The sequence below is a fragment of the Maniola jurtina genome, chromosome 14 (assembly GCF_905333055.1).
Source record: "Maniola jurtina chromosome 14, ilManJurt1.1, whole genome shotgun sequence".
NCBI classification, from domain to species: Eukaryota; Metazoa; Arthropoda; class Insecta; order Lepidoptera; family Nymphalidae; genus Maniola; species Maniola jurtina.
In genome coordinates this window covers 9,039,232-9,058,920 of record NC_060042.1, presented here as the reverse complement: position 1 = coordinate 9,058,920, position 19,689 = coordinate 9,039,232, and the positions used below count along the sequence as shown (strand labels likewise).

At 36.9% G+C, this 19,689-nt stretch overlaps 3 protein-coding genes across 4 annotated transcripts; 2 read left to right on the top strand and 1 right to left on the bottom strand.

Annotated features, from left to right (window-relative positions):
* The first annotated feature begins 185 nt into the window (after positions 1-185).
* Positions 186-18,805, top strand: LOC123871937 (hepatocyte growth factor-regulated tyrosine kinase substrate). Of its 2 annotated transcripts, XM_045915994.1 has the most exons (13): positions 186-349; positions 594-678; positions 783-886; positions 2,373-2,533; positions 7,171-7,286; positions 8,068-8,188; positions 8,836-8,946; positions 14,329-14,476; positions 14,759-14,925; positions 15,437-15,570; positions 16,081-16,207; positions 16,504-16,701; positions 16,914-18,805. In XM_045915994.1, exons 1-13 carry the CDS (start codon positions 316-318, stop codon positions 18,297-18,299), a joined length of 2,892 nt encoding a protein of 963 aa, XP_045771950.1. In that variant the 5' UTR covers positions 186-315; the 3' UTR covers positions 18,300-18,805. The 2 variants fall into 2 exon arrangements, with proteins under 2 accessions (XP_045771950.1, XP_045771951.1); XM_045915995.1 differs by lacking the exons at positions 186-349; positions 594-678; positions 783-886; positions 2,373-2,533 and adding an exon at positions 6,213-6,461.
* LOC123871943 (U6 snRNA-associated Sm-like protein LSm5) lies at positions 10,509-10,946 on the bottom strand. Its single transcript, XM_045916009.1, has one exon. The coding sequence runs from the start codon at positions 10,833-10,835 to the stop codon at positions 10,548-10,550; it is 288 nt and encodes a 95-aa protein (XP_045771965.1). The 5' UTR covers positions 10,836-10,946; the 3' UTR covers positions 10,509-10,547.
* Positions 11,528-13,547, top strand: LOC123871942 (targeting protein for Xklp2). Its single transcript, XM_045916008.1, has one exon. It carries the CDS (start codon positions 11,731-11,733, stop codon positions 13,138-13,140), a length of 1,410 nt encoding a protein of 469 aa, XP_045771964.1. The 5' UTR covers positions 11,528-11,730; the 3' UTR covers positions 13,141-13,547.
* Positions 18,806-19,689: the final 884 nt, after the last annotated feature.

The following is a 19,689-nucleotide window of genomic DNA, read 5'->3' as shown; positions in this document are numbered from 1 at the left end:
AATCCTAAAAAGTACTCTGTGTTGTTTGTCACAAGCATGTGGCGGTGCCATTATGATGAGAGATAAAGCTCAAAACAACTAGAATCCAGAGCCGTAAAGTCAGTTAAAAAGATCGAGATCTTTGGATTCGTGGTCTGTGATCAAGACGATTAAGATGACAGATGACGTTCAATTTGACCAACATTCGCAAAAAACTTAACAAAATTGACGAAGTGAGCTGTCACTAGTACATCGAAGAATCATCTTGATTTTCTAAAACAAAAGTTTGTTTTCTGCATTCTCAATCTATATCTAACAGTATTTATATTCTAAAAAATGTTTCGAGCTAATAATTTTGACAAATTACTAGGTGAGAATCTTTAGAGAACCTTACAAATCAGCTTGATATAAATTGTGTTTTTCTTGTGTTATCCTCTTGAAAAGTTATTCAGTGATTAATTTACTAATTTGCATCACTTTCTTTTTTATTCTACTGTGAAGTGTGATTTGAAAGCGATAGTTTGACTATTTTGCGTTAGGTACCCTACGATTCTTTGTAATTAGTAAACTGCAATTCCATTTGTTATTATGAAATATTTTCCATGTTTTTCTAGACAAAGCGACAAGTAATCTACGCTTAGACCCTGATTGGCCCTCTATCTTACAAATTTGCGATTTAATTAGACAAAATGACTGTTCGTAAGTATTATTTTGTCATTGATCTTCCATGTTTTCATTTGCCTTTATAATGATAATTTCAATGTCATATCCATTTTGTTAATAAGCTGTTATGATATTTTTAGACCTAAATATGCAGTAGCAGCTGTAAAAAAGAAGCTTTACTCACAGAACCCTCACCAGGCTATGTTTGCTCTCCTAGTTCTAGAGAGTATTGTAAAAAACTGTGGTATGTACTTTTACTACAATAGTTTCGAACCAATTTAAATGCAATAAGGAAATTTGTCACTTTTTATGCTTTATCATGGTAAAAAAACTAGCTCTCTATTCCTCTATTTAGTTGTTACAAGTTCTCTTAACTTTTCTTTGTAATTCTATTGTGCGTAAATGTTTTTCAATTCAGTGCCAAACATCCATGTTCTATACTTAATATGATAAATGTGACAATGTGTGTCAGTTACCTTTCACTGTCCATCCACTTAACCGATTTGGATGAAATTTATTAAAAATCCCATCATCGTGGGGATGGACATAAGCTGTTTTTGTCCTGGAAAATCAAAGACTTCCCACTGGATTTTTATAAAACCTGTATCCACATGGACAAAATAGTGGACATTCTAGATTATTTCTATTTATTTTAAAAAAACCCAGATATGGATATAGGCTATTTTTTATAATCAATGAGTAAATCAAGGAGTACCCATGAGATTTCAAAAACCTAAATCTATGCAGATGAAGTTGCTAGCATCATCTAGTATATAAAAAGAATAGGAACATAATCTACTTGTTTGTTATACAGTAGTGCATTGAGTAATATGATCAAATAAGTAAGGCAGCTATTTTTGCAATTATTATAGCAGGTATTTGATATTTTCATTGCATAAAGATTTTAAATAAAAAATATGTATGAGTCTTAATAAGTGCCACTTTCTGAAATGATAAATAATGTAAATAATTTATACTTAGATTATAATGGTTTATTGACACAGTATATCATATTACTACTTTATTTATTGTTAGATAAAGAAATACGATTATCATTATTGGAATATGTTCTGTTAACTATAATTAATGGAATTTTTATTACTGTAGATTTTCAGTGGAGAGTAAAGTATCATTTCAATATACTGCGGGAATTGGCCTTAAATATTAGATAAATATTAGAAAATCAAATTAGATTGATGACTGACGTACTTTATTGAAATAGGTGTTTTTGCTGTTTTAAACATTATGGGTCCATTTGATTTAGCTACAGGCAACAACATCAGCTCTGTACTAATTTTTAATGCTTATTCAATTGTAACTACAGTGCTCCTAATTTGAATGCACCCTATGGCCTTATTAAATTCTGAATTGGAACTAGATTAATTATATTTGAAATTCAAATTCAAATTATTTTTATTCAATTAAACTTTTACAAGTGCTTTTGAATCGTCAAAATAATCTGCCACTGGTTCGGAATGCTGTTCCTACCGAGAAGAACCAGCAAGAAACTCGGCGGTTGCTCTTTTCAAATGTACAATTTACAATAATATGCCATACTGTATACAAGCAATTGCAGCGCCGTGTATTGCTGGAGCGCATCAAATCCAAGCTTTTTTGTCATTTACGTAATCTTCGATTGTATAATAAGCTTTTTTCAGGAGCATACTTTTAATAGATTTTTTAAACTTGTGTAAATCTAGACTGTCTTGTAAGATTTAAGTATGTTTTAGGCTCAGGAGTCCACGATGAAGTGGCTTCAAAGGTATTCTGTGAAATGCTGCGCGATTTGGTGAAGACCACACAGCATGAAAATTTGCGCACCAAGATTCTGGATCTGATACAAGCTTGGGCTTTCGCCTTCCGAAACACACCCAAGTACAGAGCTGTCCAGGTTTGTTAAGCTTTATTATATCAAACTAGAGGATGCCCGCGGCTTCGCCCGCGTGGATTTTGTTTTTTTTTAAATCCTGTAGGAACTCTTCGACTTTCCGGGATAAAAAGTAGCCTATGTCCTTTCCCGGGATGTACCTCAAGTCTGTACCAAATTTCATTAAAATCGGTTCAGCGGTTGGGCCGTGAAAACGTAACAGACAGACAGACAGACACACTTTCGCATTTATAATATTAGTATGGATTTATAAATGAACAATTTCCTGAAAAATGTTACAACCCACAATCAAGTCAAAATTGAGATTTGTGAACAAACTGATTACCAGCTGCTGGGTGATAGTGTGAAATGAGATGTCATATTACAAAGGAAATACCCTGATTATAACCTGGATATTTTTTTTGTGATGCAGATTTTTCAAAAAGCACATCCATAATTTTGATTCTAGTGGTTAGGATCATAATATAAGGTGGGGAGCAGGGGTGCAGTGGACAAGTTCCAAATTCCAATGCAGGATGTTTTGATAATTTTATCAAACAGTACCTCATACATGAAAGCAAAATTTTATTACAGGTCTAAAAAGCATTGATTCCTAACTTGATTGATAGGGCTATTTTTAGAGTTTTGCAACACTTATGTTTGCTGTTTATACTTATATCAACATATTATATTACTCGTAACACTCAAAGCCACACGATAAAATGCGACGCGAAGTTAAATCATATCTTTGTATATATTTTGTATGACCAGAATCATACTACTAATACCTGACAGCAAAACGCATCGCGCATTATTCAACCCCTAAGATGGTAAAATGGGGGTTTTGAATTGGTGACGTCCACACGGACGAAGTCGCGGGAGTAAGCTAGTTCTTTATAATATTAGAATAGATATTATGCAAGGCATAAAAATTAAATTAAAAATTTAAAAAACCCCCGACACATAAACCTCTAAAAAGTAAAAAAATAATAGGTAAGTATGTATGGGCCCTTTAAGAATAGTATAAATAGTAAAGTTTTTATCCAAGCGCTCGTTGCGCCAGGGGACCGCTACCTATCATAAACTATGAAAGTCATCTGTTGTAGAAAGAATAGTCTTTAGCGGTCCCCCGACGCAACGAACGCTTGGATAAAAACTTTACTATTTATACTATTCTTAAAGGGCCCATACATACTTACCTATTATTTTTTTACTTTTTAGAGGTTTATGTGTCGGGGGTTTTTTAAATTTTTAATTTAATTTTTATTTCACGCTTTTTAAACTTTTATTCATAAATTACCGTTTATTTGTGCCATTCTAAAACCCAATTTCTATAATAATATAAATCCATCGATGTATAAATCCAATAAGGCAGCTAATATCTCTTCAAAAGTAACATCAATGTTATGTTAATTATTATACGTTCCATGAAATATTTTTGACCGAACATCACTAAATCAAGAATTATCTGAATGACTCACATAGTTTAACACGACCAAAACGAAATATCTGTTTCTAACATGTCGTTGCTTTAAAAATGTACCCATTTTACGTAGTCGTATAATAGTTCGCTTTTCAAGATATACCTACGATTAAATTGAAATCGACTTTCACCCGATGAAATAAGGAATAAATTGGCTTGTATTTCATTTTGTTTATTATTGCATGTAAAATTTTTATTTGACATAACTTTCAAAAACCGGTCAAGTGCGAGTCTGCCTCACACATGAAGAGTTCCGTACAAGTTTTTTTTTTATGTAATGACAATTCAGTTGTCGGATTTTTCTGTTTACTTGGGCCACAGGAGTAGAGTACTTGGGCTATAAGATATTGCTACCTGCCTTTCATGATTCTACGTAAACGGGAAGTACCCAATTTATAAGTTTTGATTCTCTTGAAAGATGACACACAGACAGACAACGAAGTGGTGAAGGAAAACACCGTCAGGAAACCTGCATGCTTAAGAGTTGGCCATAATGCTCCCTTAAAGGTGCGTGAGGTGTGCCAATACGTGCTTGGCCAGTGTGGTAGCTTCTAATTCTGAGAGGAGACTTGTGCTCAGTAGTGAGCCGGCAATGGGTTGATCCTGATAATGATGAATTTTAAACGTATTTTGTCAAAGTAAATAAGCTGAGTTCAAGCAGATAAAATATAAAGAAGGTGCGCCTAATGCATCATCCAAACCTGCGCGACAAAGCGACTACGATGCGGGAACCTCAGCCGCGCGGAGGGTCATCGCCTCCCACGATATTTAATGATGTAATGCACACCTACGCGACTACAACTGTCGAGGCTACAACATTTTTTTTTCTCTACAGATACCTACTGAACCCTAAAAATAGTTTGACTATGGTTTGGGTTTGGGTTGATTGTTCGTGGCCTTTGGTTGACTGTTGGATATTATAATTGAATTGATGTTTTCTCGTTTAACTGTGATTATAATATTTTATAAATTAGAAACTCCGCGCCTACGATCCAAAGTATCGGAGTTTTCCAAAACATTATTTTCAAATAAATAATTATGTATCTAAGCAACGTCCATCTTGACAGCTTGACATTTGCCAATTGACATAATATTATGAACCTCTGTTACAATAGTGAAAGATCCCAGGGCCACCAGCCGTCACGTATTTTCTGACGAACGAAATGTGGACGATTGAGTAGTGTTAGTATGTACTAAGAACGCATGCCTACAGACCTGCTAGCTTGCTTAGACGGCCAATTTTCAGGTATCAGGTAATCAAGGTACATAAATACATTACTTACCTCACGTAAATTCTCCAATTTTTTTAATTTTTAGCTGTTTTTTTAAAATATTAATAATTAATTGACATAAGTAAACTATAAGAGAGTGAGAGAGAAGTCAATATATCCTAATACATGTCTTACTCAGTCTCATGCGCGTAGATAATGATGCCCTCGCGCTCAAACCCACAGAGGCATTTAAATTGAATTTAGGGGATGATTGGCCCTCTGGATCGGTCTGTCTTCTTGTAAAAGGTTTTAAAATAGTTGTCTGGTGGACATATATAAAAATGGAGCATCAGAATTTACGTGCAGTTAAGTAATTACTTATTTTGGGAGCTTTAAAGCGTCTGCAAAGCAATACGGCCGACGCGGGAAGTGTCTGGGAGTATTGGCGACATATTTTTAAGGAAAATATACGTAAAAATCAGTTTGGAGAATTTACGTGAGGTAAGTAATGGTTTTATGTACCTTGATTATCAGATACCTGAAAATTGGCCGTCTAAGCAAGCTAGCACGTAGGCTAGGCATGCTTTCTTAGTACTTACTAACACTACTCAATCGTACATATTTCCTGTGTCAGAAAATACGTAACCTCTGGGGGTCCTGGGATAAAAGTAATAAGAAAACCAGAAAAGAGCTGATAACTTCCAAACGGCTGAACCGATTTTCTTGGATTATAGCTAAGAACACTCTCGATCAAGCCACCTTTCAAACAAAAAAAACTAAATTAAAATCGGTTCATTCGTTTAGGCGCTACGAGGCCACAGACAGATACACAGATACACAGATACACAGATACACAGATACACAGATACACACGTCAAACTTATAACACCCCTCTTTTTGGGTCGGGGGTTAAAAATGTCAGTAGGTACCTGCAATAATTATTATTATTAGGTCATCATAGTATCATATTATGTGGAGTATACTATTGATTTCAGTTTAATCTAATTAAGTGTAGAATATGTCATAGATACCTTTGCCTGTTACAGATACTTGATTTTTATAAAGTTGAGCTGCAAGAACATAATGCATATTATTTGCCTTTAGTGTCGTTTATTTATATGCTGTGATAAATGGTGTGATTGTAAAGTGGTGTCAATGCACTCCTGCTCAGCTCTATAACTCAATTAGTAATAAATGTAAACATAGCTTTTAGAGCAGGTTTTATATTATATTTGGTTAATACCTACAAATGGAAGAGGTAATGTTTTGAGTTGAATAACTTTTACCGTTACTTTATTCATGTGGATGTAGATCTTATTATCTTATATATAATCCTGTAAGATCTCCTTATTTTAACGGAACGGGATTAAAAAAATCCAGGATGCAGAATTCTGTCACAATTTAGCCGTTGACGAAATGTATAGTACAGACACATAGACACTTTTGGATATAATTTTAGTATGGATTTATATTTTTTATTTTTGTGTCTATGATTTGCAATTTTTCAGTAACATACGTACTAAAATGTGACCATAAACCATACCTACCTACAGCGCCTACGTATATCTAAATTATCATGTTATTATCAGTCATCATGAGTCATATCACAGATACAACAAGCGTCTAAGACATCATTGTTTTAAAAATTTGTACTGAAAGGATGTGCTTATCATTGTTTTAATCTCCTAAATTATTTGTGTATGTCACAAATGTTTTTTTTTTAATTTTCATACAACTAACTTTATGTAATTACTGTGTCTATCAACCAGCCCCTATTACCAAAGGTTATGTGGAAAAATTGCCTAGCTCTAGGTATTAAGTTGGCCTAGGTACATTATATTCTTTATGTGCAATAAACAGTTTAAAACAAACAAATAACCAATAAGAAACTGTAAACTAGACAGTTTTAAAATATATAATTTATATTTACTCCTTTGAATGATACATTGTGGTCAAATTGTTGGCAGGACACAGTTAATATTTTGAAGGCTGAAGGGCACAAATTCCCTCCATTAAAGGAATCTGACGCCATGTTTTCTGCAGACACAGCCCCAGAGTGGGCCAATGGAGAAGTTTGCCACAGGTATGTTTTTATCCATATTTCTTCTACATTTATAGCTAGCTATACTTTAAATAAAATTTCAAAGGATAATATTATGTATACTTTAAGCAGATGGTTTAACCCTCCAGAAGTATATACTTCCTATGAATTTTTACCCTGTGTTTAATCTAGCCGGTTTGAATGAACCATGTAAATTCAGATATATTTTTTTATATACATATAAATTAAGCTTATACTAATTTAGTTAAGGGCTTCTAACAAATCAATGGACAGTAATGTCAAGTATGTACTAAATAGGGTTGAAAAAATGTGTAGCACCAGCATCCAGCAACTTGGTGGTTCAATGTTTATAGGTTGGTTTATAAGGCTTTAACAACCTGCAAAGAACACAAACTTTCTGCACTTACACAGTAGGAAGCCCAAGCCTTTATGAAATCGAACAAGGGCAAGAAGAAAGTTCTAGAAATTATACCTCCATTCTCCTCTTTTATTTATTACTAACGACCCGCCCCGGTTTCGCACGGGTGCTTAAAATAAAATATAGCCTATGTCATTCAGGAAGAATGTAGCTTTGTATTGGTGATAGAATTTACAAAATCGCTTCAGTGGTTCCAGAGATTACTTCCTACAAACAAACTTACAAACTTTACCTCTTTATTATATTAGTATAGATGTGAATATCTTCTGTTTCTGTGTCTCATCGACCTTTACCGATTGGTGACCTATTGTGATTGCCACCAGCTACTATATTTCCTCGCAGATGCTCCTTTCCAGCAACTTTATACTTTACACATGTTTTTAGATGCCGAGTAGCTTTCACATTGATGGTGCGTAAACACCACTGCCGCGCTTGCGGTCAAGTTTTCTGTCAGCAGTGCAGTTCAAAGACATCCACTTTACCTAAATTTGGTATCGAAAAAGAGGTAAGCACATATTTTATTTATTTTACAAATACATACACCAAACTGGAAATGTATCAAAGACGGGTATGTGTGTGTGTATGTTTGTTACTCCTTGACGCAAAAACTACCGGACGGATTTGGCTAAAATCTGGAATGGAAATAGGTAATATTCTGGATTAGCACATAGGCTACTTTTTATCCCGGAAAATCAAAGAGTTCCCACGGGATTTCGAAAAACCTAAATCCACGCGGGCAAAGTCGCGGGCATCGGCTAGTTATACAAGTTGAGGCTCTATTAAACTTTGACTCATGTGGCAAGTGTCAAGATCCTTTTGTTCATACAAAACTCACAAGTCGACTAACCAGCCAACTGGCAGCATTACAAATCTATGCTATATGAAATGACCCCTATACACATCAATGTACTCTGTATTGGGTCCCCTATACACATCAATGTACTCTGTATTGGGCCAGTGTATTAACTATTAACACATCAGGCTATTTATTTACAGCCCTGAAAAGGCCAAAAAGTCATCTCAGACTTTCCTATAAAACAACTTACTTGCTTATCTAACTACATATATCAACTCCTCACTTGTTCATATTCAATTTTGCACTTGTTTTAGTATGTTATTGTATATTATGTAGTTTGTTCATGATTTGCCTAGGTTCGAGTCTGTGATGCCTGTTTTGACAAAGTAAGCCGTCCACCATCTTCTACTGCAAAGTTGGAAATTGTTGACACCTCAAATGACTATGGGCCTGCAGCTCAACCTCAGGTAAGTAATTTTAATATTTTGGTAAGTTTACCTTCAAGTCAAGAGTGAATTTTGTCTGGTGGGAGGCTTTGGCTGTGCCTAGTTACCACCCTACTGTTTTGGTCATTTTGGTATGGTTGCTGATATGACGCTAAATGGTGTAAGGTCCATGATATCATACTTATCTGTGAAGAGGCTAATTGCCGAGGCATACTGCACCTAGGCAAATTCATTTCAAAATTACAGACACTATTTACATAACTAGTTTTGAACCCATCCAGGGTCATTTTTCAAAAGGCCTCGGTTCGCAACGCGGCGCGAATGAGACTGTAAGCCTGTGACCCGCAAGGCACACTGGCAAGGTAGACGGAGGTGGACTCCACAGTTCAGCATAAATTAGTCCTTACAATCCATCCTACAATTGATTGACAGAGGCAAACAGCATAGTCTGATTCTAAAGCAGTTTTGTAAATATAAATTAATTTTGGAAATGCCACATGGTAATTTCCTATGATTGCCCTTAACTAACTGACTCATCCTAGCTTTGCATGTGGGCCCTAAAATGGTCTCACAGCCACTTTAACTAATGGGTGAGAACTTAAATAAAATAAAACCAATTTAACATGTTTTCCTTTTAAAGTAGGCTGGCTTTACACTAGTGGGAGTGCATTTGGAACTATCATAGCTCAAGTTTAAAGTCTCACTTGTATTTTATTGTTAATGCCACTCTTATTTTCCAAATAGGCACCAAAATGTTCAGTCACAACTGAAGCGCGCACATCCCAAAATCACATAATTCATATTTTCTTTAGTATTTATTATCTTATTGACTTACTAACTTAATTTAATATTGTGATAACTTACCAAATTGTTTGCTGTTCGAGTATAGATAAAAAGTATAGGTAAAGGAAACTAATTAAATCATATTAGTTTATAGGTTTATTTGATCACCTTATTTAGTATAACATTTTACTTATTTACTAACAAGCACAGCAAAGCATTTAATCGATAGACTATGTTATTCACCTACTATCATTTTCTTTTCATAAACATAATTAATTTCTTTAAAAAACACTGTTTCCAATTGATCTAACCAGGCAATATTGCAGGTGCAGTAATATTGACACTAAGGCTGGTTTGAAGTATGGTTCCACCATAGATTTGGAGTGATACTGTGAGCCATCTGTCCAATGTGTTCGGAAGAGCTAAACACCATTTTATTTTCATTCCTCTGTTAATATTATCATTTCTCTTTCCTAATATTCAAAATCAATCCTCTCCCGTTGGCTCACTCATACATGGCAATTGAAACTTGTGATTGCTCATTGTGATCATCACTAAACAATTTGCATGACATCATCATAGGCAGTAAATAGTATAAAATGTTTTTATATTATTTAATGAGCATGTAGCTGCTCTAACTCTGTGGGTTCCCTCTTATGCATTTAATAATTGCTATTAGATCTGCACATAGGAATCTTCTCCCTTATCGGTTCAGCAATTTGAGTTCACCACTTTTGTTCAGAAAGAAAAGGGATGAGTAATGGACTTAAGAATGTACTCATTATAAGAAAACAACAAAGTAACCTTAAAATTAATTTTATTTTTCCTATAATCAAATATCAATGTCCATCGTACGAATCTCCCGGCATTTCCCCTCCAGGCACCAACATCGCTATATTGTTCCCGTTTAACAATATCTGATCGAGCTTTGTGATTTTCCTTCCTTCAGGCGTTGATTCGTATTCTGTCACATCATCCAACAACATATTCACGAAATCGTCGAAACCTTGTAGTGTTCCTACCATTTCTTTATCGTTCTTCATGATAATGTGTATGCGCGATCCGATACATTTATCTACAAGCTCGAGTGGTAATAATGTATTTGGATTCGGCAATGCTTGCGCCATTGCGTTTGATAAATGCTAATAAATATTTGTATTTTGTAAAATAAAATCAAAATTTTTTAGAAATCGTCAACAGCGGTTTTGTCTATGCCTGTTTTTACTTATTGATTGTCAAACTGACCGCTGACGTTTAATTTTTAGACAATTCAATGTTGCCAACTGCCAAAAAAATGCACTACAGTACGGCTAACATTGTGCGTCGACGGCTCAATGAAAATAATAGCATAAAAATTATGAAAAATTAAATCATCTGGAAAAACTAATGTTAAAATGAAATAAAACCGTTCTTCGTTTATGCATTCAGCAAAAGAAACAAAAATATGTGCTTCTCAAGACAAGATTTTGATGTTCTGGTGTTGAATGTTTTGGAACTCTCTCTCATGAACCCATGGAGGTATAATTATAATACCTTCATGCATGAACCTAATTTCATGTTTAGCCTATCGATTTATGCTGTGCGTTGATAGATCAGTCTGTCAGGACCAGTATTTTTCATAATAGGTATATGAAAATATAATAAAAATAATGGTATTATCTGTTTTTAGTGTATAAAAATTATTTTAGGGGGTTTTATGTAAACATTTTTTTCCAATTTATAATTGATGAAATTTTTCTAACGACCACAACCGCGCGGCATTTCTATTATTAGATTTTATGACCAAGACAATGTTTATAGTCTTTCTAAAGTTACCCGTTTTCATGTATATATCTTGTAATGGCAACCTCGACAACCATAGAGACATCATCTCACTTGACAGTACCCAGCAGTTATCGTTTAAAATTTAACGGTTTCCAATTAATTCTCCGTGCGAAACTGTAAACTGTGATTTGAGAAGTTTGGGAATAAAATTTTAAAATTGTAATCAAGTTTCTATTGTTGGTGCTCGGCTAAGAAAAAATGTCCAGAAAGCATATTACTGATTTTCGAGGAGAAATGGTGTACACGCCAAACGGAAGACCATTTAAAATAAAAGACGAGTTAGTTTCACCAACTGACGAAGGATTTTTGGAGTCGGGTGATTATAGCTTTGAAAATTTTAACTGCAAGATGAGAAAATCGCTGTCAGTGGGTGACTTATCTACGTTAAAGCAAGACACTTACAGAAGAAGCAGAAAACAATCTTGTACGCCAGAGCCATCGAAAACTAAGTTTGTGTCCATAGCTGAATCCATCTACCGCTTTCAGAGAGATACGCCTGACCGTTTTCATACTTGGAAGCGTAGTACGTTTGTTGGACAAGCATCATTTGTTCCTCATGGCCTCACTCGCCCTCAGTCACCCAAACTTAGGTGTAAGGATCGTGCCCGTTCACATCACATTCTGTCACAAAAGGAGAAAGAAGAATTAGAATTAGAGGAAATAAGGAAATCTAAAATCAAAGCGAACCCCATACCCAAATCCGTAATTGAAGGGCCCAAAAACTTACCTGAGATTCAAAGAAAACCAATCACAGTGCCCGAGCCATTTCAATTGACAGAAGTTATTAAAAAGCCACCCCCTTCTCCAGAATATGTTTATAATTTTAAAGCTCGACCTGCGCCCAAACACATCCTTGAGAAGCCAAAAGTAGATCCGATCAAGTCTCCTGCACCAGTGACTAAGGCAGTGAGCCCTAAATTCCATTGTAAAAAAGCAAAACCTGTTGATTGTCTAAAAAGTAACTTGAAAAAAAATGAAAATCAACCCAACAAGTCAGAGAAACACATCAAGACCCTGAAACATCATGGCCCCGTCAAACCAGAACCGTTCTCATTTGAAAAAAGAGATGAGGAGTTAAAACGCAAGCATGAGGAAAATATTAAACGCCAACTGGAAGAGGAACGAAAGCTTGCGTCTCAGTTTAAAGCCCAACCATTGCCTGCAGGAGTTAAAAAGAGAATGCAAATTATAACCAATAGGACTGCTGCATCTTCCAACTCATCGGAGAACAAAGAAAATTGTGTAAAGTTTGAGGCAAAACCACCTGTGGTTTTATATAAGAAACCCTTCAAGCCAGTTCTACAAACAACTCAAACAATGGCTAAGCCTTTTGACTTGGCAACAGAGAAAAGAGCAACAGAGAGGGAGCAGTTTGACAAGCTGTTGAAAGAGAAAGAGGAAGAAAATAAAAAATATATTCAGCAAAAAGAAAAAGAGCAACGGGAGGCAGAGGAAAAGGCCCTACAAGAACTGAGAGCTAAACTAGTGCACCACGCAAAACCTATCCCCCCATTAGTTCCTAACCTTCCGGAAAAGCTTAATATACCTCTCACAGTTCCCGAAACACCCAAGTTTGTTAGGAGACTAAAAAATAAAAAAGTTTGTTAGTGTATATATCTAATTGATGATATTTTAAATATAATAATTATGACTTTATTTTTATAACAATTTTAATTTAAATATTTTTTGTGATAAACTAGGAAAGAGCCACAAGAAGGGAGAGCTAAAGTAATGCACCACATAAAACCTATTCCTCCATTAGTTCCCAACCTTCCAGAAAAGCCTAATATACCTCTCACAGTGCCTGAAACACCCAAGTTTGTTACAAGACTGAAAAATAAATAGTTTATTAGTCTATATTCAATTTTTCACACTTACTAATTATGACAATTAACTAATTAAAATTAGTTTTATTTAAAAAAATATTATGACTTAATTTTGACATTTTTAATGTAATTTTACTTAGTAATAGTAATTTAGATTTGTATTTTTGTAATAAATATGTATGGAATAATTCTTGGGTGTCTTATTATGAATCATTTTAAACCTTGCTATTCTGAATACCTACCTATTATAAACTGTTATTGTTGGTAACTGTATTTAATTGGTTAGTGACTTATGAATTTTTCTAATTTCCTGGATTGTGGTTGCCTAAGGATGTACTGTATTGTCTTACTTAATGTATTAGATTGTTTAAGTTTCTAAAAATCCCATGGTAACTTTGATTATTATCTAAGACAAAAAGTAGGTAGCCTATGTCTTTATTTAGGATAAAAATTAGCATAAGTTCCTCTCTGGGATGCAAGCTATCTCTGTAGTCTGCATCTTTTTGAAATTGGTTAAACAGGTGGGCAGTGAAAAGGTTTACAGTTAGACACTTTCGCATTTTAAAACCAAAGATTAAAACAGAGCCCTATTAATGTCACTGCTATCTCTGTTTGTCCACGCGTCACTCTACTGTCTGTCCAGTCTCCACCGTAGACAAACCTGAGATTTTGGTAATTGGTGTAGAATGTGGACCCAAAACCGAATATTGAAATGAATGAAGTTCAATTAAATTATTTATCAGGAGCCCCTCCTATAATGAAAAAATAGTGAGCAATATTTTTTTCTTAGCATATGAGGTTCATCTTGAAAATTAAAAAATTGGGGTGCTGTTAAAGTTCGCTTCAGGGTCCAATCCAAAGGCCTTCGCGCGAAGGCTTCGAAGCGTTTGTACGAAAATGCCATCATGTTAGTCCGTATACAGAAACAAACTACGAGGCCACAAGTAAAATAAAAAATGATTAATTTTAGAAACGGCCAGGCAAAACTGCAGAGGAACTTCAAGAGGAGGAGGAACTGCAGCTTGCCCTCGCTCTCAGCCAGTCCGAGGCTGAGCATAAGGAGAAAGAGCGCAAATCTCGTCCCTACATAGCACCTGAAACCAGCTTGCACCCTCCAAGTAAGTATCTTACCTGAAGAGCAATAAGGCCGCCTTTGCACACAATTGTTTTTTCTGTCTTCTTCCTTCTGTATTGTTCGTTTACATGTTTTTGTGTGCAATAAAGACTTCAATCTATCTATCTGAAGACTTATCTGGATCATACAGATGGTCTTCTTAATTTAAATGCGTAGTACAATAAGGTACTTTGATGTAATTTTCACTATCAGGTCAGCTACTAGTTATCTCCTTCGGTTGCTCTTTTAACATGTGACATAGAAGTGATTCAGCCTTCTATTTCAGTATCACCGACCCCGTCATCAGTGAGCGCGTCTCCGGAACACAGCACGACGACCAACTCGGAGCTGTCGCGGTACTTGGACAGGAACTACTGGGAGCAGCGACTGTCGCGCGACACGGCCAACGCGCCCACCGCGCCGTCGTCGCACGGCACCAGCGATATAGCTGAGGTGTGCTTTATTTCATCTAGTATTTAGGTACACAGCACGATGACCAACTCGGAGCTGTCGCGGTACTTGGACAGGAACTACTGGGAGCAGCGACTGTCGCGCGACACGGCCAACGCGCCCACCGCGCCGTCGTCGCACGGCACCAGCGATATAGCTGAGGTGTGCTTTATTTCATCTAGTATTTAGGTACACAGCACGATGACCAACTCGGAGCTGTCGCGGTACTTGGACAGGAACTACTGGGAGCAGCGACTGTCGCGCGACACGGCCAACGCGCCCACCGCGCCGTCGTCGCACGGCACCAGCGATATAGCTGAGGTGTGCTTTATTTCATCTAGTATTTAGGTACACAGCACGATGACCAACTCGGAGCTGTCGCGGTACTTGGACAGGAACTACTGGGAGCAGCGAATGTCAGGGCTACACGACCAAAGACCATTCAAAGACTTTATAGAAACATACCTAGGTTCTATTATATTCAATTTCACTTTAAAAGTCTATTCCATTCCAGCAAGAAGTCGCCAAACCTTCTACCACCAAAGATCAAGACGAAGAAGCGGAAGACAAAGAAATAGACGAATTCGTTGAAACACTCAAATCTCAAGTAGAAATATTTGTCAATAGAATGAAGAGCAATTCATCGCGGTATGTATCTATATCTATACTAATGAATAAAATTGAAGTGTCTGTCTGTAATTTCGAAATAACTACCTCATACACGCTCATTTGGTTATCTGAACTGTACTATAACTGAATCACACGTTTTTTGTCTGTCTGTCTGTCGTGTCTATCAAGACAACTATAGGGCACTCCCGTTGACCTAGAATTATGAAATTTGGCAGGTAGGTAGGACTTATAGTACAAGTAAAGGAAAAAATCCGAAAACCGTGAATTTGTGGTTACTTTAAAAAAATGTGTTTATGAACAAATAATTTTAGTATTTTCAATTTTCAAAGTATGATAGCTATACCAAATGGGATATCGTATGAAAAGGTCTTTACCTGTACATTCTAAAACAGATTTTTATTTGTTTTAATGCATAATAGTTTTTGAATTTTCATGCAAAATGTCGGGAAAAATACCTGAGTACGGAACCCTTGGTGCACGAGTCTGACTCGCACTTGGCTGGTTTTAATATTACGGTGTCTATTTCAGTGGGCGCTCAATCGCCAACGACACGTCCGTGCAAACTCTGTTCATGAACATAACCGCGATGCACTCCAAATTGTTGCGCTACATCCAGCAGCAGGACGACAAGCGAGTGTACTTGGAGAGCTTACAGGTACTAATCAAACACTGCACACTTTTTTTCAATTCATTGCTAGCTAATGCCCGCGACTTTGTCTGTGTGGATTCAGGTTTTTAATAATCCCGTGGGAATTCTTTGATTTTCCGGGATAAAAATTAACCTTTGTCCAAATATAAATCAAAACAAGCATTATTAGATTTATGTCAGAGAAATAACTCTGTGACATTTGATCTTTAAGTAGATTCTACGCAGTGTCAGCTCAGAAGACCTCAGCCTTATAGCCTCAAATATTTTGGATAATTTTATACTGCAATAGCTTATTTAAACAGGACAAAATAGCGCAAGTGCGTGACAGCCGTGCGGCACTCGATACGTTACGCGCGGAACACGCAGCCAGACTGGCGCAGGCGGCCGAGGCGGCGGAGAGACAACGCCAGATGCAAATGGCGGCCAAGCTGCAGGCCATGCGGAAGAAGAAGCACGAGTACCTGCAGTATCAGCGGCAGCTGGCGTTGCAGAGGGTGCAGGTAATCCAGGCTATACAATATTAACAGGCAAGATAGACCAGACTGGCGCAGGCGGTTAAGGTGAAGGCGAGACAACCCCAGATGCAAATGGTGGCCAAGCTGTAGGCCATGAAGTAGCCTAAAGCTACAAACTGCAACTCTTTATATAATTAATATGTGCATGTCATGTACATAAGATGTTTCATTGAATATTTCTAAATTTTCGTTTACAGGAACAAGAAAGGGAGATGCAAATGAGGCAAGAGCAGCAGAAGCACCAATACATGATGTCTGCGAACAGTGGTTTCTACATGCCTGGTGTTTCCATGATGCATTACCAACCGACGGCAGGCGGATATCAGAACCAACCGCCCTACGCCAACCCGCAGTTCCACCCTCAAATGATGCCCCAAGCCACCACTGACGGCAGTGTACCAATGCCTGGACAACCTCAAATGTCGCAAGCCAATTTACCCTTAAACGTTAACCAAGTATCTCAATCTATGCCACAAATGACGAACACGTACGCTATGTCCACGTCGGGCATGGCGTTAAGTCAACCAGCGGCTGGCATCCAAGCCCCAATGAACCAACCCAATCTCCGACCAGGAATGAGCCAGCAGTTACCTCACCAACAGCAGATGATGATGCAGCAAATGCAACAGATGCGTATGCCAAATCAACCTGGCATTCACCAAATCATGCCGCCAAATATGCCCAACGGTCTCCCCGGCCAGAACTTACCTCAGCAGAATCAGCAACCCAATCAGTTACCAAAACAAAATTTACCAAATCAACCCCAGCAATCTCCAATGATGCCCCCCATGACTATCAGCCAACCATTAAACCAACAGACCAACCCTAACAATCCAATGTTTGGAATGCAAATGCCAAACATGAGAATGCCTCTAATGCAAGGCAGTCATCCAAATAATAACCAAGTTCCAGTATCAGGGTATCCAATGAATATTCAAAATCCGCAAAACAATCAGCAAGCAGGACCACAGATGCCAAATATGCAACAAATGCCACTACCTGGACAAGCTGGGCCGTTACCTGGCCAACAAATGGGCCCACAAATGATGCAAGGCCAATTACCTGGACAGAATCCACAGTTACCACCGGGACAATCTCAAGTCCAAGGACAGCAGATGCAGCAGCAACCTCAGATGACACAAGGACAAACAATGCCAATGCCGAGTAATCCGACTCAGTCGCAAGGCCAACAAGCGATGATGCAAGGACAACCAATGCAACAACAAGGTCCAAACATGCAGCAGCCAAATCAGCAAGTAATGAACCAGGGTCAGCAAATGCTTCCGAATATGCCGGGCAACCCACAAGGACAACAAATGCCGCATCACATGATGGCAGGTGCTCCTCAACAGGTTCCACAAATGCCTCAACAAGGCCCGGTGCCTCAACAAATGCCTACTCAAAACCAGCAGCAGGGAATACCACAAAATATGCAAGGGCCACCTATGAAAGTGCAGCAGAACTTTGGGAACGGGCCACCTAGCCAGCAAGCCTCAGCACAGAACCAACTACCCCAACCCCAGCAGACATCCATAAAGTCTGAACACAACAACAACACTGCAGAACTAATAAGTTTTGATTGAAGCTAAAATATTCTGGTCTGTGGAGAAATCTATTTATTAGACTGTTTAGTTGTAATATTGAGAAGAATTTCGACAAGTTGGCAATATGTAATTCATTTAGGAATGTGATATGGTGTTAATTTTTGTCTAATTTTAAGCATGTACTCATTCAGCTTTTAAAATTTTTAATGTTGATCTATTGTTAAAATTAGAGTATGGTCCATCCCAAATTTCAGGGAATAACACAACATCACACCCTTACGTTATAAACAAAATATGATTCACAGGCAGTAGTCAATTTAGGTTTTAGAAAAAAGGCCTTGTAATCTATGTAAATGTGCTAAATGTAAAAATATATGTCGTATGTACGTAGTTAACTTAGATAATATTAATATAAAAATAAAAAGGTATAATTATTATTATAGAAATTCAAAAATATTTTATTTTCTTTGCAAATAATATTGTTTTTTAATATTTACATCTAAGTTATGATTTATTTAACGTATGCTACAAATAAAATCCTACAAAAAATGTATTTTTTATTACACCTTCCTACCTATCATTTTAGGTTACGAAAAAGAAAAGTTATAATTAGTTAGGATGCTAGACTGCTCTGCATTGGTGCCCGCAGCTTCGCCCGCGTCTTTAAAAATTCCGTGGGAACTCTTGATTTTCTAGAACAAAGGTATTTTTTTTTTTCTTTAAATCTGGCTTTACTCTGATTAGCCAATGTCAAGTTTGTGATATTTTCAAGTTATTGAATTTATACAAGTATGGACTCCGTCTGCGCCGGCGCCCGCCGACATACGCGCGGCGCCCCCTTAGAGCGCTTCCCAGTCAGTTCCACCACCAAAAAACACCAACTAACACAAAAACCAGCCACTCTTAACAAAAAAAAAACACTCCAAACAAGCACAGCACGCGCGCCAGCAAACGCCATCGCAGACGAAGTCCAGAATAAAGGTAGCCTATCCGTAATACACGATCCCGTGATGCAAAGTATTTCTGTACCAAACGTAAAAAAAAAAATTCAGCTTTGGTGGTCAGATGCCCCGCAGCATCAGGATTGAGGAGTTGGAATCCAAATTTTTGTGGAAAAATCTCGCATTATCTCTATCGATTAAAAAAATTACGCAAATCCATTTTTGAAAGTCGATTAAAAAGTAGCCTATGTTACTCCTTGATTAATCCTCTACAGTTTATTTGTGAATGAAAGTTTCGTCAAAATTGGTTTAACCGTTCCGAAGATTAGCCCGTTCAAACAAACCGATGGACAAGTAGGTAGGTCTTTGGGTCTTATAGAAGTCCATAAAGCACAATAATGATAAAGGAAAAAATCCGAAATCCAGTTTATTGGTGGTTACATCACAAAAAAAAACAGTTAAAATGTGTGCATGAACAAAAAATTTAT